The 25538-nt window shown below is 24.7% G+C and overlaps 10 protein-coding genes across 10 annotated transcripts; 5 read left to right on the top strand and 5 right to left on the bottom strand. All coding sequences in view use genetic code 6, as the record gives it.

The window, feature by feature from the left end:
• Positions 1-107: 107 nt before the first annotated feature.
• Positions 108-6254, bottom strand: TTHERM_00263150 (tetratricopeptide repeat protein; the record flags this gene model as incomplete). The annotated part of the gene is made up of 1 exon (XM_001009064.3): positions 108-6254. The coding sequence occupies one exon, from the start codon at positions 6252-6254 to the stop codon at positions 108-110; it is 6147 nt and encodes a 2048-aa protein (XP_001009064.1).
• Positions 6255-6703: 449 nt separating this feature from the next.
• TTHERM_00263140 (LITAF-like zinc ribbon domain protein) lies at positions 6704-7858 on the top strand (the record flags this gene model as incomplete). The annotated part of the gene is made up of 1 exon (XM_001009063.2): positions 6704-7858. Exon 1 carries the CDS (start codon positions 6815-6817, stop codon positions 7856-7858), a length of 1044 nt encoding a protein of 347 aa, XP_001009063.1. The 5' UTR covers positions 6704-6814.
• A 676-nt stretch (positions 7859-8534) lies between these two features.
• TTHERM_00263130 (thymidylate kinase) lies at positions 8535-9246 on the top strand (the record flags this gene model as incomplete). The annotated part of the gene is made up of 2 exons (XM_001009062.1): positions 8535-8858; positions 8935-9246. 2 exons carry the CDS (start codon positions 8535-8537, stop codon positions 9244-9246), a joined length of 636 nt encoding a protein of 211 aa, XP_001009062.1.
• Positions 9247-9555: 309 nt separating this feature from the next.
• Positions 9556-10360, top strand: TTHERM_00263120 (transmembrane protein, putative; the record flags this gene model as incomplete). The annotated part of the gene is made up of 5 exons (XM_001009061.2): positions 9556-9671; positions 9736-9840; positions 9900-9990; positions 10043-10192; positions 10262-10360. The coding sequence occupies 5 exons, from the start codon at positions 9556-9558 to the stop codon at positions 10358-10360; spliced, it is 561 nt and encodes a 186-aa protein (XP_001009061.2).
• Positions 10361-10756: 396 nt separating this feature from the next.
• TTHERM_000263119 (hypothetical protein) lies at positions 10757-11071 on the top strand (the record flags this gene model as incomplete). The annotated part of the gene is made up of 1 exon (XM_012795894.1): positions 10757-11071. The coding sequence occupies one exon, from the start codon at positions 10757-10759 to the stop codon at positions 11069-11071; it is 315 nt and encodes a 104-aa protein (XP_012651348.1).
• Positions 11072-11213: 142 nt separating this feature from the next.
• Positions 11214-13548, top strand: TTHERM_00263110 (divergent AAA domain protein; the record flags this gene model as incomplete). Its single annotated transcript, XM_001009060.3, has 3 exons — positions 11214-11235; positions 11384-11585; positions 12153-13548. 3 exons carry the CDS (start codon positions 11214-11216, stop codon positions 13546-13548), a joined length of 1620 nt encoding a protein of 539 aa, XP_001009060.2.
• A 1573-nt stretch (positions 13549-15121) lies between these two features.
• TTHERM_00263100 (hypothetical protein) lies at positions 15122-16804 on the bottom strand (the record flags this gene model as incomplete). The annotated part of the gene is made up of 2 exons (XM_001009059.2): positions 15864-16804; positions 15122-15713 (listed from the first exon to the last, which is right to left on the bottom strand). Exons 1-2 carry the CDS (start codon positions 16712-16714, stop codon positions 15122-15124), a joined length of 1443 nt encoding a protein of 480 aa, XP_001009059.1. The 5' UTR covers positions 16715-16804.
• Positions 16805-18138: 1334 nt separating this feature from the next.
• On the bottom strand, positions 18139-20853 carry TTHERM_00263090 (hypothetical protein; the record flags this gene model as incomplete). Its single annotated transcript, XM_001009058.1, has 1 exon — positions 18139-20853. One exon carries the CDS (start codon positions 20851-20853, stop codon positions 18139-18141), a length of 2715 nt encoding a protein of 904 aa, XP_001009058.1.
• A 699-nt stretch (positions 20854-21552) lies between these two features.
• Positions 21553-22882, bottom strand: TTHERM_00263080 (transmembrane protein, putative; the record flags this gene model as incomplete). Its single annotated transcript, XM_001009057.1, has 2 exons — positions 21553-22135; positions 22512-22882. The coding sequence occupies 2 exons, from the start codon at positions 22880-22882 to the stop codon at positions 21553-21555; spliced, it is 954 nt and encodes a 317-aa protein (XP_001009057.1).
• A 1436-nt stretch (positions 22883-24318) lies between these two features.
• On the bottom strand, positions 24319-25494 carry TTHERM_00263070 (oligomerization domain protein; the record flags this gene model as incomplete). Its single annotated transcript, XM_001009056.1, has 2 exons — positions 24319-24761; positions 24912-25494. The coding sequence occupies 2 exons, from the start codon at positions 25492-25494 to the stop codon at positions 24319-24321; spliced, it is 1026 nt and encodes a 341-aa protein (XP_001009056.1).
• Between the last annotated feature and the right edge of the window lie 44 nt (positions 25495-25538).

Here is a 25538-nt window from a genome sequence, read left to right as displayed (position 1 = left end):
TATTTTTTAAATATATTTTTTATTATCTTTAAGATAATTTATTCATGCTTCTTCAAATTAGATTTTTTTTTTTTTTTTCGCTGTTTTTAAACATACAAAAAGATCATTCAGACATTAAATCCTAATTTTTAATTGTATCTTGCATTCAATTTGAAATTTGCCTGTACTTATGCTTTCTTTTTAACAGGTTTCTTCTGTTTTTCAGTCGCTCCACCTTATTTTTATGTAGCTGCTTCGGGGTTGTTATTTTCTTCCTTTAAATTATTCAAATTTTCATTAAGATTACTAGCTGAATGACTACTGCTAGAATTTTTATCTAATAGCATATCTGTTGAGTTAGTAATTTTTTTAATTTCATTATTTTAATTTGATTTTCCTACATCTATAATTGTTACTGGCATTGTGTTACTTTCTTCCATATTATTCGGAAATTGGCTTGACATTTAGCTTGTATTATTTTAACCATTAACACCAAATGATATAAACATAGAGGGACTTGTCTTTTTTAAAGCATCATTATTATCTTCATTTGTTTTCACATTTTAGCCATTTGTCATTTACTCTTATTCTTATCTCTCTTTTTGCCTCTTCTTTCTCATAAGGAACGCATTTTCTATCTTACTAGCTACAGATTTGTATTCTTCGATTGGACCATCTAACACAACAGCTGGTTCTTCATTTTTTTAATTTTACTATTTTTATTACTATTCTTATTATTATTTAATTTTCTATTACTCTTCTTCTTTTTCCCTTTATTTCTTTTTACGGAAAGCTCCTCCAATAAGAGAAGCAACTTTTTCATATTCTTCTATTGGCCCTTCTAGAACAACTTCCTCCTCTTTATTTTAGTTATTTTTGCTCTGTTAATCTTCTTTCTTCTTCTCTTCGCTCTTGCCTTACTCTTTATTTTGCTACTCGCCTTCTAGCTTCTTGTTTTTTTATCTCATTCTAAATTTAGATCCAATCAAATTAGCTGCTTTCTCAAAATCTTATCTGTTTTCATCATTTATTTCTATTGGTGGTTCTTCTTCAACTTGTTACTTTTATTGCTAATTCTATTAGTCCTTACTTTCATTATCTGGAGGATGCTCATTGCTCAAATTTTTCTTCTTTTTATATTTTAACTGAATAAATGTGGCAGCATCAGCAACCTTTTTTTCTCCCTTTTCTTGTATCAATTTTTCAAACTCTTCCTTCGCCTCCTAAGCTTCTTTTTCTTTTTATTATTTCTCTTCGTTCTAAGCACTGTCATAAGCTATATACGGATCCTCATTATCAAATCCATTATTAATAACTATCTTTGGTGGAGGGGTATTTCTCCTGTTTTAAGTTGACTATTTGCCTTTCGATGAAGTTAAATCTTCTCCAAAGCTCTAGTTTTTTGCACTGCTATCTCTTATCTTATTATCTACTTTATAGATATTAACATCAATATCATTTTTAGGTGTAGAATCCTTCATAGATTTAAATGTACTATGCTTTCTTCCGCTGTTATTTCCATTTTCCATAGTATGTGTTATCTATTCCAAACTCTAGTTAGCAGAATCATCAAATCTTTACTCGTTTTTGTTCTGCTAAAAAGCTGAATCTTTATCAATATCTTCAAACTCAAAATTGTCAAGTTTCTGTTTACCAAATCTTTCATCATCATTAGGTATATCGAATTCATTCTCAATTTAAGATAATCGATTATCTCTTTGCTGCTATTTTTTTAATTAGTAAATGTTTTAAAACCCATATTTACTTTATCCAACCCCCTTTTCCAATTCATCTTAAGGTTCCTCATTTTTTATTTATTTTTCTTGTACAGCTCTGTTCTTGTATGAGCTTTTCGGTCTTGATGATCCTAATCCTTTATTTGTGCTCTTTTATTTGGCATTAATAACTTGCTACTCAAAATTATCTTCGAAATCGTCTCCGTAGTCTTGGATATCATCTAAGATTTCCTCATCATAATTATCATTTAAATTATTATCTTTATTTGCTTAACCATCATAATTCTGATTTTGTTTGCTGATAGTACTACTTCCATTGTTATTATAAGGAGCATTATTATTTCTCATTTAAGAAAATGTGTCAGCTTCTTCAAGTTCTGGAATCATATCGTTTCCTGCATAAATATTCTACTTACCATTCATTTTGTTATGTTTATTCCTGCTATTTTAATATGGATTCTACAATTAAAAATCTTTGTAACCATCAGAGTAGTCCTATAGATTTTGATCCATCAGAGTATTTGGATCAAGTATGATTGGTGTAATCGAATCTTAGCTTTGATCTATTTTTCCTAAATCCCCCTGATCACTTTAGATCTACATCAAATAAGTATTAACTAGAGGTTTAATATTATCGTCTTCACCAACTTATTGGATATTTTATGTATTTTCTTGCATCCTGAGTGCCATAGCTGTTAATGGATCATCGCAAAGTAATAAAATACTTTCTGAATTATTTTTAACAACAATATCTAGCTCTCTCTATACATTTTTTAAATCCAGCTTAATTGGGACTTTGTCGAAAAATATCATATTTTGAATATTTTAAGTTTGAGTATTAAGGTTATTGTCGCTGTTATTAGAGTTCTTGTTATTATTATTGTTGGCATTTAATGCAGACTATAAAGGCTGGAAATTGATACTCAAACACTCTTACAAGAGGTTTACATATAAATATTTAGTTATCTCATTACAGAAAGCAAGCATTAATTGCTAAATTTGTGAGTAATCATAATCTTTTGTATGGAAAATATCACTTACATTAATATAATGCTCAATAGTTAAATTGCTTAGTTTTTCACACTCAAATTAAATAGAAATAAAAAATCTTTGCTTGTTGAGAGTAAATTTAAGAGTTCCTTCAAAGGATTTGAATTTAGGATCTCTCAATTCTTTCAGCTAAATTCGAGGAATTTCAAGAATAATTTCAATAGCTTATTAAGAAGACTGCTATAATAATAGCTGCTGTTATTGCTATAGTAAAACACTTTAACTCATTTAAATGTTTTACTAATTTTATAATTAATCTGTGTTTGTATTATTTAATTATTATATTTATTGATTATATATATTACTAGGATTATATTATTACTACATTTGTATCGATTAAGCAATACCTTCACTATTATTCTAGATTAGTATATTTTATTATTAAACCTCATCAATTTAATCATTATGTGATGATTGCTTAGAGATATTTTAGTTACTATTATTTTATAAATTGTTTTATTTATTTTATTAATCCTTTTTTATATTGTTTCCTGCAGCAATCTGAGAAATTTTTGGATTTCTAATTACAAATTTATCTTGCTATCTCTTAGTTAAGGTAGAGTAAGGCGGCTACCCTATTTGTTGCTAAATTTAATTTTATTGGTTTTAGTAGTTTTAATTTGATGCAGAAGAGGGAGTTTTCTTATGATTAATTTATCCAAGTCCGTTGTGAGACGAGTATTTTCTTTGCATAAAATTTTGATCAAACATATTATTCTAATTTAAAGTTGAATTCCCGAAAGCTTGATTAGGTACATAATTATTATCATTTTTCTGCATCTCTTGTTGTATTTTCTACTGAATATTTTATACATTACTTTAAGCTCTCTAATACTACTACTTTAAATTTTCTAAAAGCTGTATCCTTGACAAAGTCTCTACCTAGTTATTATTTTGGACTAATTCTGAGGCATTCGAATTGCTATTTTATCTACTTGTTTTGTAAAAAGTCTAATCATTCTGAGGGAATTCAGAAGTCAATTATCTAGAAACACTCTAATTTTGTGAAAATGTTATCAGTTTTCTTTAGCTTTAGAACGAGTTTTAGTCTTAATAAATAGGGTTCATATTTTTAACTGAACCTGATCCAAATAGAGCTTTGTTTGAGAAATTTGATTAAATACTTTATTGGTTTGGAGTATTCACTGTTGTTTAAGGATAAAAAGGTAGTGCTAAAGAAGGAGATACTTATGTTCCCATTGTTGGGGTTTATGAAGAAAGCAAAGGAACATTACTTTTATAAGATAGATTACCTCTTGATTCATAAAAAGGAGCAATATAATCTAAATTATTACTGCTTATTTTCAGTCCCTTGCTCTTACTAGACAAAATTTTTCTTTTTTTTGTTTACTACTACTACTACTACTACTGATATTTTGTTGGAGATAATTATTAAGAAGGAACCATACTTCTCATGACAAGAGGCGATTTAGTCCTTTAAGTATTGACCATATTCGATTTAGTAGTTGTATTTAGTTGGTTATTATAATAACTATCATATGCAGCACTCATAGGGCGATTAATGGCCTTTGTAGATTAAGAAGAAATCAAACCAACACTTGTTGAATTCATCGGATTTACAGCATTGCTTATGGAAATATTCTAATAATTAGCTGCCGAATTCATCAGATTACTGCTACTGCTACCAGGAGTTATCCCTTTCTAACTCAATATTGTTTGGTTGTTTGTATTATTTTAAGAATTTACCTAAGTATATCCATTGATACCATAATAGGCTTGCTATTAACTTATCTAAGGGTGATTTTGAACTTATTCTAAAGGAATTACTGGCTACAAGTAAGGAGAGAGGTTTGCTTGTTTAAATCCAAGTGGAATATTGTTTCCATTTGAGATCATTATCATTTTCTTCTTATTTTTTTTAGAAGATTTTTTTCTGATTACTCTCTTTCCGTTTGCAGAAAGTATTCTGGTTTTCTTTCCTTCAGAGATTTAATACATGCCTTTAGGTATTTACACAACAAAAAATTAATCTGTATTTGAAAATAGCTGATTTTAATATTGAGGATAAAGCCCTGCTCCGCCTACCATTACTCCATTATTATGAACTTTGAAATGAGCATACCTTTATGAGAATTTTGAAAATTCCTGCTTAAAATGCTACGTAATTTTACTCTAAGAACCCAAATACTCTTCTGAAGTGTTTACTGAATTTTGATAATGAATAAGAGCTTCTTCGTAATTGAGAAAGTATTCTTCTTCTGCTGCTATATTGTGATAGCTAATAACTAAAGTGTTGATCTTATTTTAGTAATCTAAGTCCTCCTCATCGTCTATATCATTTAAATTTTCATCCTACAAGTTTCCCTAAGAATCATTATTCTTAAATCTTAGCTGTCCTTGAAATTTTTTGTGAGATTGGCTCCTAACCAGCTGCATAAATTCATGCTAACTTTCTACTAATGCCATTCTAGCATATTCAAGTCCCTTTTTGTGTTACCCTATTTATGAGCATAAAGCTGATAAATTCAAATAAGTAATCCCTAAATAACTTCTTTGATTTGCATTCAGTAATATTTTAAGTGCTTATTCGAAGAAGAGCATGGCTTTCTTAAAATTGTTTTATCTTCTGTGTGTGCAGCCAATATGATTTAAAGTAAGGGCCCTCATATCAGGAAAGAAGCCAAAATCAGAAGGCTATGTCCACTGCTCACATTTTGTTAGAATTTTCAAAGAAGAACTTATGTCACCTTAGTTTAGATAATCAATAGAAATAAAGTTTAACTTTTTGACGATTTTTATAAATGTCTTAGCAAATTATTCATCAGAAAATTCTATCAGTGCTTTTTGTATTATATTTTCGAACTTTGTGATTGAACTTTGCACCAACCCAATTTTCAAATCAATTAGTGCATCGTCTATCTATTCTACTAAGCTATTATTTTATTCATTTTATTTTAGCTAAGATGAATTTTAAGGTAACGGTTGCTATTATTATAACTATTATTCCTATAAAATTTACTCCTATTTTTACTATTATAATAGCACTTGTTGTTCTTCATACTCTTCTTCTTCTTATTGCTACAACCTATATTGCTCTAACTTCTGTTGATTTAGTAATTGTCTTTATTATTGCAACAGTTACCTTTATTATTATTCTAATGCAGCTTGTTTGTTCATTTGTTGATAAAGTTATTGATTTTAGTGCTAAAATTACATAGAAGAAATTAAATTTCCCCCTGCTGATTATGGTCTCAATGATGCTTTTTGTTGCTTCTAAATTTATGCAAATTATTCATTTGCTAGCTGATAATTTTACTCTTTTAGTTTTCTAGAATCAGTTAGATCTGTGTCCTAATTCTATCTTAACATTTTCCCATTTTAATCAATTAGGTTTTATTCAACTAATACAGCTTATTATTATTATTGCTATTATTACTACTACTATGGCTATTATTAATCCTGCTACAGTTACGACTATTAAAATTGATTTTCTTGAATAGAATGAATATCTTATTACCCGTAGAACATATTTTAATAATTTTTAATTTTAGCTTAAATATATAAGGTGTGTCTGTATTTATTTATGTATGTATCTATGAATGTATGAATGAATATATGTATCTCTACAAATTATTACAGTTTAAAAGGTACTGAATTTTAAAACCTAACACCTAATTTTTTGATAACTTAATTATTTATAATTAATATCTCTACTAAATTAAAGAGGGTTTGATAAATATCTAATTTAATTCAGAGAATATTTTTTCTTCAAATTAAAATATAATTCAGTGTTTATAATTTTAAGCTAAAGTCTCGAAACTACCCCCCAGCATTTTATCTAAATAAATATTACAATCATTAAAATATGATATAATGGTGAATATCATCAGATTTACCATTAATAAAAAAACAAATGCTTAATTAATTGAAAATTGATTATTCTTTGTTTCTATGTCTCTTTCCCTACTATCTGTCTGTCTGATTATCTAAATCCTTTATTCAAATTCTAATTATAAATTAATAAAAAAATTAATTTTTGTTACAAAGCAAAAGAATACTTTTTAAGTAATCCTAGAATAGCTATTAAAATGGATAACATAAACGGTGCAGGCAACCAAAATAACGGAAGATTTGACTTATCTGGTAATAACCCATAAAATGTCAACTATCCTGCTCCTCCTCCTCCACCTCAATAATAATATAGTTACAATTACGCAAACAATCAAATGGATAACTAAAGATTTAATATGAATCAACCTTTAATGAACAACAACATGAATCCTGAAAACCCTTAATAACAGTAAAATAGATTTGACATGTCTGGATAGCCTCCCCCTCCTCAAATGTACCCTCCTGCCATGAATTACGCTCCATAAATTTAAAATGAATAGCATAAGGAGTACGTTAAACCAGAAATGAATTACAATAACAATCAAGGAATGGAAAAAGGAAATTATTAAAGTGAACATGCAGTTGGTTCTGGTAATCCTATTGGAGGAGCAGTTAACATTAATGTTGCTCTCCCTAGCATGGATAACTAAGCAATGTATATGCAGCCACCAAACCAATACCCTTAAGACATGAATAATTATTAAAATAACTAATTTTAAGGGCAAAATATAAATTTGCCTTAAGCTTAAAATTATATTCCTGGTCAGCAAGTTAATCCTCCTTATAATCCTAGCAATCCTTAACTTCATGCTGAGTAAATTAAAATGAACCCTTAAGGTTAGTATATTCCTCCATCATATCCAGTTGGGGCCCCAATAGGGCCAAATATGGGTAATCCTAACTTACCTCAAGGTTAACCAATTATGATACAGCCCTTATCTAATGGTCAACCATAGTAAATTTATGCAGCTTAAAGATAAGTAAATGCTAATGTTTTCCCTACAAACTTAGATCACTGTCAGTATCCTTAGCAAATGAAATGCCCTGCTTGCCAAAGAGTGGGCACAAGCTAAGTTGTTGCCCAAACTGGAAGTGGAACATATACTTGCTGTCTGTTAGCTTGTTGTTGTATTGGTATTTGCGCTTTACCTATTTTATGTATTGATAACTTTTAAGATAAATAACATTTCTGTCCCTTCTGTGGATATTAAGTTGGCTATTACAAATATGAACCTTGTTGAAAATAACAAAGAGTAATTAATAAAACTAAAGAAATCTTTATATATTTTTCTTGAAATTAAAGTGAGATTAATATTCAAAATAAATCATATTTATTGTGTGAAGGCATTTTCTTTTATTAAATTTATAATTATATTTTTACTTTAAATTGCTTTATTTTGATATTCTAAATAATTAATCAATTTTCCTGCAATAATTTTGTTCTAAAAGATTTTTTCTTTGTTGTGTAAGTTTTCTGATATTAAACAACTTTCCAAATCCTAAATAAAATTAATTAATTTTGTTAATACTATTCTTTAATCAAATATTTTGATTATTCAATAAATATCAACTAATTCAGTGTATTAAGAAATTAAATATAATATTTTATAAATTACCTATTTATCAGAATATTTTAAGAAATATTTAACGCGAATAATATCTTTTTATTTATTGAGATTTATTATTGAAGTAGATGGTATTTTAAATTAATTTTAGAATAAAGACTTGCTGGATTATTTCAATTATTTAATTTTAATATATTTTTATCTTAATGTTTCTGATAGTATTAAAAATTGTAAGCCTCGATGTGTCTGCTAATGTGCTACATATTTAATTAAATATATTTAATAAAAATTCAAAGCGCGAAATCAAAGTTTTAGTTACCAATATCAAAAAAAAAAAAAGCGAACATTATAAATGAGCAAAAGAGGACTCTTTATAGTTTTTGAAGGATTAGATAGATGTGGAAAGACATCCTAATGCGAGAATTTAGTTAACTTTTTAAAAGAAAGTGGAAAAAAAGCAATTATGAAGAGATATCCTGACAGAACTACAACCATTGGCCAAACTATCAATAATTATCTTTAAGGAAAGTAGAATTTAAGCGACTAGGCAATTCATTTGATTTTTTCAGCTAATCGTTGGGAATAATAAGAAGAAATTAAGAAGATTTTAGATGAAGGAACCAATATTGTTTGTGATAGGTATTGTTATTCAGGAGCAGTTTATACATCAGCTAAGGTAGATAATATTTCTTATTGCATTTTTTATTTAATAAAAAATTGAAATGATTGATCTTATTCTTTTTTTTCAAAAGGGTTATGACATAGAATGGTGCAAAAATCCTGATAAAGGTTTAATAAAGCCTGATATTGTTTTATACTTGCACGCTCCTAAAGAGGTTATTTCAAAAAGATCAGGATTTGGTGGTGAAGTGTATGAGAAAGAAGAATTTTAATAAAAAGTAAGGGAAGCATTTGATAATCTGCTCTAAAAAGAAGATAATGTAGTTTTTATTGATGCTAGTGGAACAAAGGAAGAAGTATTCGATTTAATAAACTAAAATATAAAAAAGGTATTTGAGGATGCTTCTACAAAAGACTAAAAAATATCCCATTTATGGATATGAAAATATTAGACTAGTTATTAATTTTAATTGTTTTATATTTAGTTATATACTCTATTTTATTTATTATTTTTTAAATTAAATGCAAAATTTAACAAAATTTTAGATATTATCATCACTAAATATATATCTAAAAACTGATAGGATAGTTTAAGAAAAATTTATAAATTTTTTAGATAATTTTCTGGAAAAATTTACACAATTATTTTATGTGCATTTATTTTAATTAAAAATATTGAGTTATAAATAAAATCATTCATATTTTGATAAGAAACTTGTAAAATTAGAATAGTAAATAAATACAATAATAAGATGAACAGGATAAGACAATTATTTCAAAACCCTAAATATGTTTATAACATAGCCATAGGCTCTGGCGTAGGCATTTGCCTTCTTGCCATTAAATAGGCTGCTTTCTTTTTTAATAAGTAGAACATAGATTAAAATTGCACTAAATTAGAATTGATATTATATAATAAAATGAAAAGCAAGAGTTTAAGATGATGAAATGAATCCATATTTAGAAAAAGGAGATATCGTAATTTCATTCAAGGGAATAGATCATGGTGCAATCAAAAATAAAATAGCTCTTATTTAGTAATTAACATTTACCAGCTTTAAACTTAAAAGATCATTTATATTTTATATGTAAATAGTGAGCCCATAAAAAAGAGCTATATCTTTAGGAGAGTTAAAGGAATCCCAAATGATTTTGTTTAAGATTATGGATCAAGGATAAATATTTTTGTAAATATTTATTTTTTAGGTTTATAAGTTTATTGTTTAATTATGAAAACAGATTCCCTAAGGAACAATGTATGTTGAAAGCGAATAGCAAACAAAATTAAAGGATAATGCTAATTTAAGTGAAATTATAGGAAGCGAAACTTTATAGGATAAAATTAAATAAAATGAAAAAAATTAAAATTCTAACCCATATGAGAATGTGGTAAATAATTTATAACTTTATTTTTAAAATGATATTTTTGAATTGTGTTTAACTTTTTTTTTTTAATAGTTTTACATGAGCTTATTAGTTGGAGTTCCACTGTTCAGAATATATCCTTTAAATAAGATTGGAATGATTTAAATTGAATAAAACAATAAAAAATATTGATTGAATTTATTTAAAAAACTGTGCAACTTTTTACAAATCTCAATTAAAATAAATATTTAAATAGCAAAAATCTTCATATAAATTATTGTTTGTTGTTTCATTCATTTAATAATTGAAAATATAACAAGAGCTCTTTATTTGCCTTTATGATTTTTTATAAATATAAAAGCAATTTAAAATTGTAAGATTTTGAGTAAATTTAATCTAATTATTTATTTTATTGTCAAAGAAAGTATTTCTATTTCTTTTATGTATGGGATTATTTAATTAGATTTTAATACTCGTGTTATTAACAAAAGATGAAATAATTAGGTAGCCACTTCATCACAGACATTAGTTAAATAAATCAGCCTAAATGATATTATAAAACTTTAATTTTAGAAATGCTTATCATACATGGCAATAGGTGTTGAGTGTACTTTTTTTAGTTATTTATTACTAAGTTAAGTCGAGAAAAAAATGAGGAGAAACTGGAAAAGGAGAACAAATCGAAAAACACAAAAAGGAGAAGAAAAAGAAATTAATGTATTTATTTATTAATTAATTAGCTAATCAATTGAGAGATGCTAATACTAAGGGAGAATTTATAAATTTGAATGGAAAAATGAAGATATTTTAAAATAAAAGAAAGTTAAAAAGATATATAGATAGATTGAGATACAGGCAGATAGTCATATAAATAGATAGATAGACATGCGGATAAATAGATGATTTGATTGATTGATGACACATATAAATTAATTGAAATATAAAAAAATTAGAAATCTTTTAAAAATCAAACAAGCAAATATAAAAGAAGCAAACAAGCTAAACCTCAACCAAGAGTAGTTAAATACCTAAAAAATAATTTAAAATGAGCGCATTTCCCAATAAATGTATAAATTTAATAGATTGATTCAAGATATTTTTAGCGAAGAGAGGCTGTTTATCATATTTATTTAGCGATAAAGGCCTTCATTTTAAAATTTTAGCAAGTAGAAAGCTAGCCATCCATTTACATTTTTTTTGAATATTTAAAAACAGCTATGTCATCATATCAACCCAATAATAAAAAACCTTATAATAAGCACACTTCTAATAGTAATCACGTTTCGACCAAATATAATAATGAATCTAGCAATGGTATAGAGGAGTTAACAGCAAAGGATATGATAAGACACTAATCTAATCCTTAGGTACAAGAAGAAATAGAAGAATAGAAGAATAATTCATCTGGCAATATTCCGTATAAATTTAACATTATTACTTTAAAATGATTGCTCATACTTTATTTGCTATTTTTTGATGCTAAATTTAAAACTTATTATTTTAAATCTATTGTGTCACTCTTAGTTGCAATTTATTTTTAATTTTTTAAGAGCAAAAAAAACTTTTTTTGAATTTAGCACAAAAGATTTGCTTTAAAACTTAGCCTGTTAATAATTAATCTTAGTATAAAATAATAATTTAATAAATTTTTCATCTTATTTGTAACTTATCAATTCAGAGATAAACAAAATATTTTTTTTTGGTTATAATAAAAACTCTTCTATCAGAGTCCAATTGTTTAATATAATAAATACAACTAACTTTTAAAACTTTTTCAATTAAGATATTTTCAAACTCTCTCTTATTAAAAATTTCAAGTTTTAAATGGAATATTTCAGTCAATAAAACATAATTTAAACTATATAATAGCTTTTCAAATTATATTTTTAGTGAGCAATCTTGAAGTATGCCTCAATTAATCTATTAATCAATCAAGAATTAATTTCAAGAAATGCTTAATGAATTTTAAATTTAAAATAAATAGAGAAGGTACTGTTTCAATTCATGAAAGAGGTTACTTCTTCATGAACGAAATAGTTGACTGCAATGATGATAGTAGATTAGCCATTCCATTCACTATTTGGCCAATTTCAAAAGGTGATAAGTCTGAATATGAGCTTCATAAGACTATTTGTGCTTTTCTTAACTTAGAAGGAGGTGTTATAGTTTTAGGTATTAACAAGAAAACAAAATCTGTATAAGGTATTAGAGTAACTGATTCTTAGAGAGAGAATTTTGCTCTCTGTGTCAAGAATATTCGTTCTTAATTCTATCCTTAAGTTGATGAAGACGAAATCGGCATAGACTACTTCCCAATTAGAAGCTACGAAAATAAATAAATTATAATTCAAGACATGTATGTCCTCAAGGTGAGAGTAAATTAAGGCAAATTACGCGATCGTCTATACAAATGGCCCTACTCTATTGATCCTGTTAGCAGTGTAGTCAGTTAGCACAGTAACTCTCGTTTTGTAGCAGAAAATAAATCTATCGTTTCCTATAAGAGAGACGGAGAATTGAATAAGCGTATTTATTATATTGAGTAAGAAGAAGAGATCATCTCTCGTGCTCGTAATCCAGTGCCCTTAGCATAGCCTATTGTTTATCCTCCTCCTACTTTTGAATTAATTCTTTCCCCATATATTTTATAGATATTTGATATTCCTATTGCTGAAAATAGAAAAAAAATTATACAAATTATTTTTTCTAAGTTCAATTTACAAGCAGAAGAACACGGATAGCATGTCTTTTTAGAATCAAGATTAGTTCCAACTAATTTAATTAAAAGTGTCTTAGAATTTGCTAAGGAAAAAGAAGCTAAAATGTATTCTGATTTAGGAGCTAAGAAAGTTGTTGTTGATGGAAAAGGCCGTCTTCCTCCTCATAATAGCGCAAACTTAGTCGTTGTTAACAATTCATTATCCTCTAGACGTGACGAATATTAAAAGAAATTAGAATAGTTGATGAGTGATCGTAAAATATAACACACTCGTCCTCAATTCTAACACAGAATTGTTTACAGTGTTGCAGACTTAGAAGATTTTAAGAATAATATGTTAGCAGAAAAAAACAATTTAAAATCATACTGCTTTGAAAATAAATTTGAAATAGTAACTCCTTAAAAATAACTTGATCTTTATAATATTAATCCTGCTTAAGGAGAAGTTCTTAAAGAAGAAATAGATCAACTGTTTGAAGGTTTAAACATCGAAAGATGTGATAAAATTGATTAAAAGGGTTACAAGTTACAGTATTACTTTAGTGATCCTTACGAAATGCTTATTGCCAATGATCGTATTAAAAACACATCTTCAATTAAATAACATTTCAAAGAATAATAAATTAAAATATTTATGCCATACAATGAATTTATTTAATGATATATATATCACACTACAATCAATCCTAATTGCTTAACTCAACTCTTCTTGATTTGAGAGAAGTACAAAATAACAAATAATATATTCGAATACCTTATTTTTGTTTTAATATTATGCTTTGAGAGATAGTTTATTTAAATGCTTATAATTTTTATTCATTCATTTATTCAGCAATATTCTTCCATATATTTTGAAAAGAAAAACGGCTTTGTAAGTTAAAAAAAAACTAATAATATTGATCAATAAATAGTAATTAATAGATGGCTTTTGAAGCAAATTAAGAATTATTTTATTGATTAAACACAGAGCTAGAAAGTAAGTTAGCTAACTAGCAATCAGATAAATGCAAATTGATATAAATAGCTAAATTAAAAAATCTGTTAACTAGCAAACAACTTATTGCTGTATGATTTTCTCTGTGATAGCATATCTATAAACAACTAGTTAACTATAGGCAAGGCAGCTTTTCCATTTTTAAAGTCTAAATTTCGTTTTATAAAACTAAAACAAATATCACAAAAATTACTCTCTTTAAAGCATAATAACAAAAAAAGATTATATTATATTAATTTTAATTGTTTACTTAATAATGCAACTATATTTATTTAATTTATTTTTTTATCATAATTCTACTATTTAAAATTAATTTAATTGCAAAAACTAAATAAAAAATATTTAATTGATTGATTTGATTTGATTTAATTAATAATAATTCTGTTGAATAAAAAATTTTTATAAAATTTAAGTTATTTAAAGGTTAAATTATAAATTTCAATATTTAAATTGATGTAATTTAAACATTTTAAGAACAGTAAATTTAATTGCTTTTAAATTTTGTTTAAAAAAACAATTTATTAATTTATTATGTTTTTATATAAGTCTATTTTGCTAATTCAGTTTCTATGTTAATTTACTAAGGTTTTTTTTGATAAGCATAAGAAAGCTAAGAAAGCGTTTAATTAACAAAGGTAGTTAGATTTTAATTTTAAGTTATTGAGAAAATACTTATTAAAATATTTGTAATAAAATAAATATTTTTTTACCAAAATTTTATTATAAAAGCCATCTTCCCTTATCAAAAGTGTAATCATAAGGGTGAGTGTTTGTGAGTTATTTGATTTTATTCATTTTTTTTAAATTAATTTTTACTTTTTTAAAAAGTAAATATTGCTAAAATTAGGATAAAAATTTTTAGAAAAATAAATTTAATTTATTTTTGTTATTCTAATTAAATTATATTTCATGTTTAAATTTTTGATATTTTTAGAATAAATCAAATATTCCAAAAATTAATTTTGTTCGAAGCTTAACCAAATGATAAATAATTTATGGCCTTTGAATTAATTTTAGAGCTAAAATTTTAAGGCAAATTAATTAAAACAATAATATTACAAATGATTTAATGAATGAATTCAAATAATAAATATTTTTATCTTTCTATATTTTAATCTTAAAATAACGTTCTATAATATAAAAATATAATGTTATATATATTGTAAATTTGTAAAATAGTTAGTTTTTTAGTTAGTTAGTTAGTGGATTGATTTTTTGTTCATAATTCTTATTTCTTCACTCATTTTAGTAAGTCTCTTAAATCAAGAGAACCTGTTAATATTTTCCTTTGAACTACATTTTATTTATTATTTTGGCTTTATTACATTTGTTAAGCTAATTCTTAGTATTCCTTTTCTTTACAAGATACAGATATTCTCAATACTAGATTATCTTCTTTCATTTAATCATATTTTTCTCTAAGCTCATCCCTTTCTTTGGTGCATTTGCTCAATTCTTCTTCTTAATACTTGCATTTTTCGTTTAAATTATCCAAAGAGGACCTTAACAATTCAATTGTTTATTCTTAGTCCAACAACATTTCTTATTATTCTGTCAATTATTCCTATAAGGATTCTCTTATTTCAGCATTAACTTGAGATTTGTTTAGTTGTGTTTGAGACTAAGAAATCTCTAATTGACTGTGAATTATCAAGATACTTTTTTAAAGCTGATCTATTTCTTAGTTTTTTTATGATAACATTTCATGCATTTTAGAAATATCTTTGCTTTCGTTTTAAAATTCTATTCTTTTGATGAGCTCGTCCTTTAAAATGTTATTTTCTATCTTTAGCTCTTCGTACTCTTATTTGAGCCTCTAAATTTCTTTATCCCTATTTGACCCAAAAATATAAATTAATCACATTGATTATTAATTAAAGTTATATAATTATCAAAAAATAATAAAAATATCCAGAATTTTTTTAAAAAGTTTTTATCCCCACGAAGAGTTAATTAAATAATTAAATAAATCTATTTTTTACTTTTCAGTGCTTTAGTCAATGTATAAATTTGTGTGCATTTCATGGTCTGGATTATTCATTTAAATTTTCTTCATAATTGAATTTTTTAAATTTAGAATTTCTTAATTTAGTGCTAATTTTTCCATTTAAAATGCAGCGTTTAATTTAGTTTACTCTTATTCTATAGCTATTTACTTAGATACTTGTAAATTGAGTATTTCTTCGTTCTTTTATTTTAGATTTAATTCTAACTAATTAACTTTTTAGTCTAAGACAAGTATCGCGTTTTCGTATTTTAATATGGATTATTAATCTAAATTATGTTATACTTCACTTTGTTTCACACGTTAATTTAACTACTCATTTTGCAGAGTAAGTTCGTTGTTGGCACTTTTCAATCTTAATATCTCTTTATTTAGCTATTACATCTCTTCTTTATATTTTTCAGCATCTTTCTAAGGTGAAGAATTAGCATATTGAGCATCTGTCAAATAGTAAGAGTTAAAAATTTGATTAGATGCCTATTCGCTAAGAATATCAGAGTACTTCGTTTAGCTTGTATCAAGCGGAGATTATTAGAATTAAATTTGCTTCTACCCAAAAATTATTGGAGAATAGTTGCTTTTTGGAGACAACTAAGTAGATATTGATGAAATTTCTGGGTTTCTAATGCTGCTGTCACCTTACTAAGAGACATGATTATATTTACTCAAAAGAGAATTGATAAGAGGATCATTAAAAAATGGGTTATTTTCAGAGAGTTTTGCAACATTTTCGCCTTTTGGTGATTGACAATTATAGGAACTAGTAAGATGACTGATTCCATTCAAATATGATGCATATTAAGTTAAACCAAAGTTCTAAGTTTCCATGGTATTGTTTATTAATAATTTTATGATTAGTAAATAGATTGATTGATGTATTTTCCAGTATTTTTCGCTTCTTTTTTGTTTAGTAATTAAATTACTAACTATTAATTTAATTATAAAAAAATACAAGATCAAAAAACTTCTACTATTTATTTATTATTTTTAATAGCTAATTGTAAAAAAATCAGATTCGCAATCCTCTTCTAAATCATACAAATCAATAAACAAACAAATAAATAAAAAATAAATAAATCATTTATACTAAATTTGTATATATCTAATTCTTCTGTCTGTCTGTCTGTCTCACAAAACTTGCGATAAATAAAATTTAAATTTCTTAAGACACTATAGTAAAGATAATCTAACTTATATCTCATTTCGAAATCTTTCATCAAAACGCACTTATAGAAGATAAGATTTTTATAATGGAATAAACTATAACTTAAATCACAAATCTTGATTAATCAATATATTTTTTATTTATTTGTTTATGTTTTTTTCTCCATTTATATTGAGAATTGGGATAGTCTTTTTTTTGAATGATAATAACTAGAATGTAAGATCAAATCTGTACTAGATTGAAGGTTAGATATTCAAAGAATTTTAAATTTATATTAATTATCTTACAAGCAAGAGAATAATTTCAAATAAACGAATAGTTAATAATGTTTATATGGAACGCATTTTCCATATTGAATTCATTTAAACTATTTAATGTAAATTTGCAAAAATTTTTTAAAAATTAAAAAGATGATCAAATAAATTTTTTTAGGCAATCATCTAGTTTGTTTGTATTAAGAAAAAAAATAATTAGGTGTAAATTACACTTATAAATCGAATTTGAGACTTTGATTCAACCTATCTATTTTATAAGAAATCAATTACACTAATCAATGATATGTAATCTCAAAAAATTTAAATAGAATTTTATCAATTAATAATTTATGAGATAATAATGTAAAATAGAAAAGAATATATTAAGCAATAATTACAAGTATTGGATAAGTAGTTTTGCCTTTTGCTTGCATATAATTTATTTTATATTTTTATTGTTTAACAAAATCATTTTTCGTTTTGATTAAATTGCATAATAAGAAATTGTTTACGAATAGTTTATTTTGAATTTATAAATTATTTATTTATTTGTTTATTTATTTAACTCTGTTCGTACCAGAATTTAGAATAAATTAATTTGTTCTATTTTTACTTATTAAAGATAATACTAATATTTCCTTTCAAATTTTGAGGTCAGTGTAATTAATTTTGCTTTCTCTTTAAAGTAACTACTGTTTTACTTATTAATTTATTTATTTTTTGCTATAATCATAAATAATTGTAATGTGCTAACATAGAAAAAGTATTACTTTATATTTAAATAACAAAGGAAATTTAATTTATATCATATTTTTCTTTATATTATTAATAGCTCAATAAAATCTTGAATATATTTAGTTAGTGTCAGGTAAGATTGGACTGACATTTATTTTCGTATTGGGGAGATAAATGTTGCTTAAGTCCTCAATTTATTTTTCGAATTTAAGCAGTCTCTAAATACGCTCAGGACACTTATCTATATAAATGTCATTTTCTTTGATAATTTTTATAATTTCAGAAATATATCTTGTTTCTTCCTGTCTAATATTAAGGTGTCTATAGCATTCGCTTGCCATAAATAATAAGTCTATTAACTTAAGGTATTATTACTACAAAGAATAGACTTAGTGTTTTAAGCAAATTTCGAGTGTAGCAATGCAATTTTTAAAATTTAATATAGACAATTCTGACTTTGCTGCTAAACTTAGTGAATCACAAAAGTCTTCAAGAAGAGTGTGTTTCATATATAATTTAGCTGATCTTTTTAAGTTTTGAATGGCTTCTAAGTGATTACCCTCAAAGTGTTGGTAGATTCCTAAGAATTACAAGGCTTCTGCTTTCTCAACTTCAAATAAATAATCAAGGCTAGTTTTCTCATATTAATAAAGAATATTTAAAGCTTTTTTCATAGTCTTAGAAGCTAAATCTATATTACCTATTTTAAATTAAGCTTGGCTTTCGATATTTAGTGCTTAAAATATAAAATAGCTTTCGTGTTCAATTGAATTATTGTTGAGAATCACAAATTAAATGCATTCTTAATACTTTCCCAGCTGCAAAAGCAACTTTTTTAAGTCTAGTTAAATAACTAATTTTAGACTACCAGGGGTATTCAATTGGTTAAACAGATAAAGTGATTCGGTTGTTTTTTAAAGAGCTTCATAGTAATTCATTTAAAAATCGCTATAAAATTTAGAAATTTCTCTTAGCAGTAGGATTTATTCTAGTTTCCCTTCAATAGATTTGTGTTGAATTTCTTGCAAAGCATTCTTAAAATGCTGTTCTGCTTTCCTTTTACTTTAAATCAACTGGTATCCTCTAGCCAAGAATAATTCTTAATAAAATTTATTTTTATTTGAAAAGGTTTTTGGTACATATTAAACATCCTCTGAAGCCACAACATTTCCTGTTGTGTGGTTTTCATTTAACTTTCCATCTTAAGAAATCAAATTCTGAGATATTTATTAGCACAACATAACATTTGAGTCTCTATTCCAGAAATCTACAGCTTTAGATTCAAAGCCATCTGGCTATGATTTAATTTCTAAAATTTCAATAAGTTAAACAAGTTTGTCTAGTATTTTTTCAAATATCTTTCCTAGCGCATACCTATCAGCTGCCTACAAATCATAGTATGAAATTTAAGAATGCTAACATTTAATCAGGTGCTTTAAATCACTATTCAAGTAGCCTAAGTATCCTTCAACTTTAAAGCACTCATATTGCTCAGGCTTGAAAATACTGTGTAAGTCAATGTAATTCCAGTTAAAGAAATCTTATGAATAATCCTCTAACTTTGCCTAGGCCTCCTCTAAATTAATTTAAACACAATTTGTTAAATTATCGAATTTCCAACAGCAATCTTTGAAAGAGAAAACTATGTTAGACGAACAAATATTTTTAAGATAAATATTTTAATTATGAATTCTGATAAGAGTGCCTGTTAAAAACTTAAATGTTTAGAGTAAATCTGAACTGGTGTATTATTGAAATTTCTTTTCTCTTTCTTTTATTACATGCATTATATCGCAGCTAACTAACTCTTTAGTAACTATAAATAAAGTATCACCACTTTCCACAGTGTATAAATAAAAATCATAAAGTTCTCTTATTCCTTTGATATTCTTTTTTTGCAGCTAATAATGATTGTTGATCATCTCCATGAATTCACTTTTCCTATTTATGAAAAAACAAATGCTAATCTCTTCATTTTTCTGCAAATCAGTACCAATAAATTCTATAAAATCTTAGTCAACTTTAATAACTTATGATAAATTCCAAGGTAAATCATCTTCATAGCTTAAAAACATTAAAGGAAATCCAATTTTTTTTTAGTAATTTTGATCTTTTGCTAGCTATTCTATTTTAATTCTTTTTTAAGTTTTAGCGAATTCTTTTTCTGTAAAATTAAGAGTATTAACAAAATCCTAATTCATTTCTTTATCTTTGAGTGATTCAGAATTAAGTTAGAAAATATCATCAAATTAATAAATGTTTTTTTTATATTATTTTTGTTTATTTTCATGAATGTTATGTTTTGTTTCATTTTCTCTTTAAAAAAGTGAGCTCAAATTGAAACTATTATGAAACTGATAATCTTTCTATCCCTCTTACTGATTAGAATTATTTTACCATTGGTTTCTAAGCATAATGAATGATTGCCTAATGCTATTTCCGTAATTTATAAATTGATAAATTCTTGAGCGCTTTAAAGAAAATATCCTTATCCTTTGGAGAATCTTTTCAAGCTCAGGAACTTCTAAAATAATTTATGAAATAGACTCCTTAAAAGTATGAATGAATTCAGAGCATAAACTCTAAGTGTCTATAATCTCCCTAAACTCTTAGTCATAAGGCTTATAAACAATAGAAGATATTTTTTTTAGCTGAATGATGATTTATCTAGTTCTGAAGGAGTATCCTAAATAAACTTCATTTTTATCATTTGGTATGATTTCATTAAACTATTTGACTATTTCTTTTAAAATAGCTTAATAATTAATGTCATCCTCAAAAAAATCTGTTTATATTTTATCCAAACCTTCCATTCTACGTTGATTCTAACTTGATATTTTAATTTATTTTAAGATAAAATTTGAAAAAAGTTAAAAACAAACATACCAAAACTTATCTAAAACTTAAAAAAAAAATAACAATTAATCAGTAAAATCATCATAAACGAATTCTAAATAAATATCAACTAAAAAAACTAACAGCTCTTTCTTTTAAATTCAAAATCAAAAATTATTTTATTAATATATTTTAAAGTTTTTCCAATAAAACAACACATAATATTCAATTTTAATATTAAAAAACAATTTAATTACAAGAATAAATTATTAGCATTTGATGATAAATGAATATTTTTATTTCTATTTGCATAGCATTTTTAATTTAAATTAGAATACTAAAATATATACTACTATTCTAAAATCTACATTGCTTATTGAAGAGGAAATCTTAGAATATATTTTTAATATTTTTTCTTATCATTTTAATAAATAAATACAAATTAATTATCCTCTAATTTAATTTTATTTATTTATGTACATACTTATGAATTAAAATGTAATTAATATGTTTTAATAAATATCTATTATTCATAATTTAAAATAATTAATCATTAATATATGTGTTTATCTAACTATTTATTTAACTATTTATAGATTTTTATTAATATATTTTTAATTAAATTATATATTTTAAGATTATTTCTGTGCTAATTTATTTGAGGTTAAAAGTAAGTATCAACTTTTATTACTTTATTAACTTTCACTTAATTTTATTTATTTTCCAGCTAAAATTTCATCATCTGATAAAAAATGCCTACACAATACACTTTTTTTGCTTTTTTCTAAACTTAAATCTTCTTCTTCATTTGAAGAGAAACTCTAGAATCTCTTTTGTGGTATTATCTTTTTACTATTAAAGAATACTTAAAAAGTAGAATAGAAGATTCCATAGAAAGAAAGTGCATAGAGTCCGAATTTTCTCCACATCTCTGCTCTTTTTGAATTCTTACTATCCTCTTCAGTAGTAGATTGTGGATAACATATTTATAAGGTAACCTAAATAGTCATTGCAAAATAAAAAAGGAGACAGAATGTAGGCAAGAGAATTTTTTTTGAGGATACTATTACAGAATATTTTCTATGAAGCTTTACAGATATGTTGTATAATTAAATCGTCATTAGAACAAATGCAACAGTAAATGGTATCAAATGGCAAATAACTAATACGTATTATTTATTAATAAATGAAGAATTAACTAATTCTAAGCAAGTTTTATCTTAATTATCGTTTAAATCATCACCTATCTAAAACATCGATCTATATTTTATTTTAAATAAATTAATTTAAATAATTTATTTATTAATAAATTTTATTAAGCCTCAAATAAAATGTTTCTTTTTTAAATTTGATAAAGAAAGGATTTTGGGAAGTTTTTAAAATGAATTTTAAAATGAGAAAAATATCTTAAGAATATCTTTTGATTTTATCTCGAACTTTTTCAACAATACTTAGTTAATTAATTTCAGTGTTTTTATTTGATCAATAACTAAATTTTTGTTGTTTAGATCTTAATCAATAGAGTCTAAGTTAAGCAAAAAAATTTAAAGATAAATTTATTAAGCAAATTGACACAAAATGTCTTAAAAAATTTGTAAAAGTTGATTTAAAAGTTTAATTTTTTTAAACAATTTACACAAATCCAAGACCAACACATAAGACATTAATTGCAATAGTCAAGAATAGACAAGCTGTCTTTCGTTTGCTTGAAAATAGGTGAGCTGATTTAAGACTCTAGTATTCAGTATAAATGTAGAAAATAGTAAACAAAATAGCTGAGTTAAATCCAAAGGTAATTAATGCTTGAGATACTATACACTAACTGTTTGTTAGACTCATTAAAATTAGGCCAATATTAAAAACCATGCTGCTCACGAAGACATTCAAAAGAATTTTATCTTTTGTTTTAATGTGAGTATTTTGTATTGTTAACTTTGATACGTAGAGTAATTATGTTATGAGGCCAGCGCAGGAAGGTAAAATAATAATCAACTTGTTTAAGTCCATTTAAATAATTATAAGAAAAATATAAGCTAATAAAATGAATTGATTTTTTATTTATTCAGTAATAGAAGTTAAAAATAAACTTAAATATCAAGGTATCTGAGTATTCTTTATTCTTTGTAATGGTATTTTTTAAAAATTATTATTAGATAAGCGAATGCTTTATGCTATTGCTTGTTACTGCTTTTAATAATTAATTAGACTTACTTTAATATTTTCAATTAATTATCAAAAAAAATTATAAACAGATATGCATGCTTGTATGTATGTAGACTGATTGATTTTAATACATTTTTATTAAATATAAATAGATAGATAAAATTAGATAAACTAAATTCAAAAAGTAGTACATTTTATTCTATTGTCAATCTATTACTTCATACTTACTCAAAATACTGATAAAAATTTAATTTCAGTGGTAATTAAATTTCTTAACTTTATTTTACTAGATATTTTTATGAAAAAATTTAAGGTAATCTTTAGTTTTTTAAATTTTATTAAATCTTTTCATATTAAAATGCTTTTCAGCAACAAAAAAGTAAGTAGATCAACAAGTTTTTATCTTTAGAATTTTATAATAATTTGAGCCTCATATAAATGTAAATAAAATTTATACAATTAAAAAAAAATTTAAAAGAAAGAAAAAATTAATTAAAATTGATAAATGTGCAAAAAATATTCAAATTATATTTTAACTTACATAAACATTGATTTATTTTTAAATGATATGTGAAATAGAGTATTTTATAATTTAGCATTTATTTTAGATAAACATTTTAAAATAAAAAAGATGAAATATGTTTAGTCTATTTATATATTCTAGTAAACTTTATTCAAATATAGGTAGTATAGTAATTAATGTTTTATAAATTAAAGCAAATAAGCTATTATTAATTAAAAAAATGTTTATTTTCTTAAAAAAATTTAAATCTTATGTTAAAGATATAAGAACAGTTATTTAAAATAAAAATAATTTTATTACATTTAAATAACCTAAATTAAATACTGCTTTCAAAATTTAAATATATTTTTGAATCAAATCTAAGATGAAATTATTATTTTTAATATGATTTTTGTCTTTTAAATTACCTTATTCATTCTAATTTTAGTGAATTTTTAAATATGAAATTAAAAAAATTATTTTAGAAAATAATGCTTATTTAAAAAATTTTTTTAAAATGAACTCCTTAAACTAGAATGAATAACAGTAGTTGACTTTATATTTTTCAAAAATTTTTAAAAGGTTTTATTTGTTTACTTATTTATTTATTTATTTATTTAATAGAATAATTATTTTTATAAAATTAAAAATTTTTGAATAATAAAAATAATTTTACATTAATATAAAAATTAAATATAATGAGTAAATTTTATTTATTTATTAATAGAGAATTTAATTTATTGTTTTGATTTCTATATACAGATGGCAGCAGCATAAGTCAATAATCATCTAAAGGCTCAAAGAATGTTTTTCTCGATTTGTGGTTTTATATTTTTTCAAACTCTGCCATTTCTTCTTTAGAGGGAGGATTTTTCCACTTCCACTCAAGATCAATTTCTTCTCTTGATTCCTCAACAAAGCAATGTACTTAAATGTCGTTAAAATCAACCATAAGCCATTCGTCATCTTTTCTACCACTTATTTTGAAGTTTTTATCTTTCATATCTGGAATTTCTAGTTCTCTAATTGCTTTCAGGAGATTTTATGCTATCCTGTAGTTATGTCTGCATGAAAAAGAGGAAAGAATAATACCAAATCTGGGGAGATCATATCTATTGCACTCTTTTTCTAAGTCAACACAAATAATATCCTTACCTTATTCTAATTCTAAGAAGCTTATAACTGCTTCTGGAGTGGGATATTTACCCTTTTCAAAGAAGTCTATTTTATAATAATTTTAATTGATTTAAAAATTTAATTTTAAATGTAGCAAAGATTAATAAAAAACATATTTTTTTGTGAATGGGTTAAATAACAATTTAATTCTATTGGTTAAACTATCTAAAATCTTAAAAATAATTGTTTATTTACTCTTTTACTATTTAAGAAGTTGACCACCAAGACCCCAAACTACTCCTTTTTCAGGACGATTAACTAGTTTTTCAAAGTATGGATCTTCTCCTTCATACATTAGTGTTTCTTTAATAAACTAAACTTATTCTTTTGAGAATTGCTTATCTTCTTCTTTTGACAATTTTAATTATGATCTTTCCTCTTCTTCTTCTTCACCATCACTTAGATCTTTAAATTTCTTAATTGTATTAGCTTTTGAAGGATCATGTTCAGGATTTTAAAAAGAATCAAGCACAACTTGATTTGCTGATTCAGCAAACTAAGATATATCAAATTTTTCATTTTAAAGATCTTTCAAATCATCTTCATCTATATGTTTAAACTTATTTTGCTTTTGTTTATTTTTATCAAAATCGGGATCTTCTAATTCTTGATAATTAATATCCTCATCTTATTCATTCTCCTGTTCCTTCTTATTTTGTTGTAGTGCTCCACCAGTAAATTTATTGACCTTAATTCTAAATGGTCTCCCAAATTGGTACACTTGCTTATTCAAGAGTTGTACTTGGCTTAATTATTAGACAAATTTCCTTAATATCATACAAAAAAATAAGGGCTATTTATATTTAATTATAAATTTAGAAA

The sequence above is a fragment of the Tetrahymena thermophila genome (assembly GCF_000189635.1).
Source record: "Tetrahymena thermophila SB210 genomic scaffold scf_8254788, whole genome shotgun sequence".
In the NCBI taxonomy this organism is placed as follows: Eukaryota; Ciliophora; class Oligohymenophorea; order Hymenostomatida; family Tetrahymenidae; genus Tetrahymena; species Tetrahymena thermophila.
Note: the sequence above shows the minus strand (reverse complement) of the source record. Positions and strands in the feature narration are given on the sequence as shown.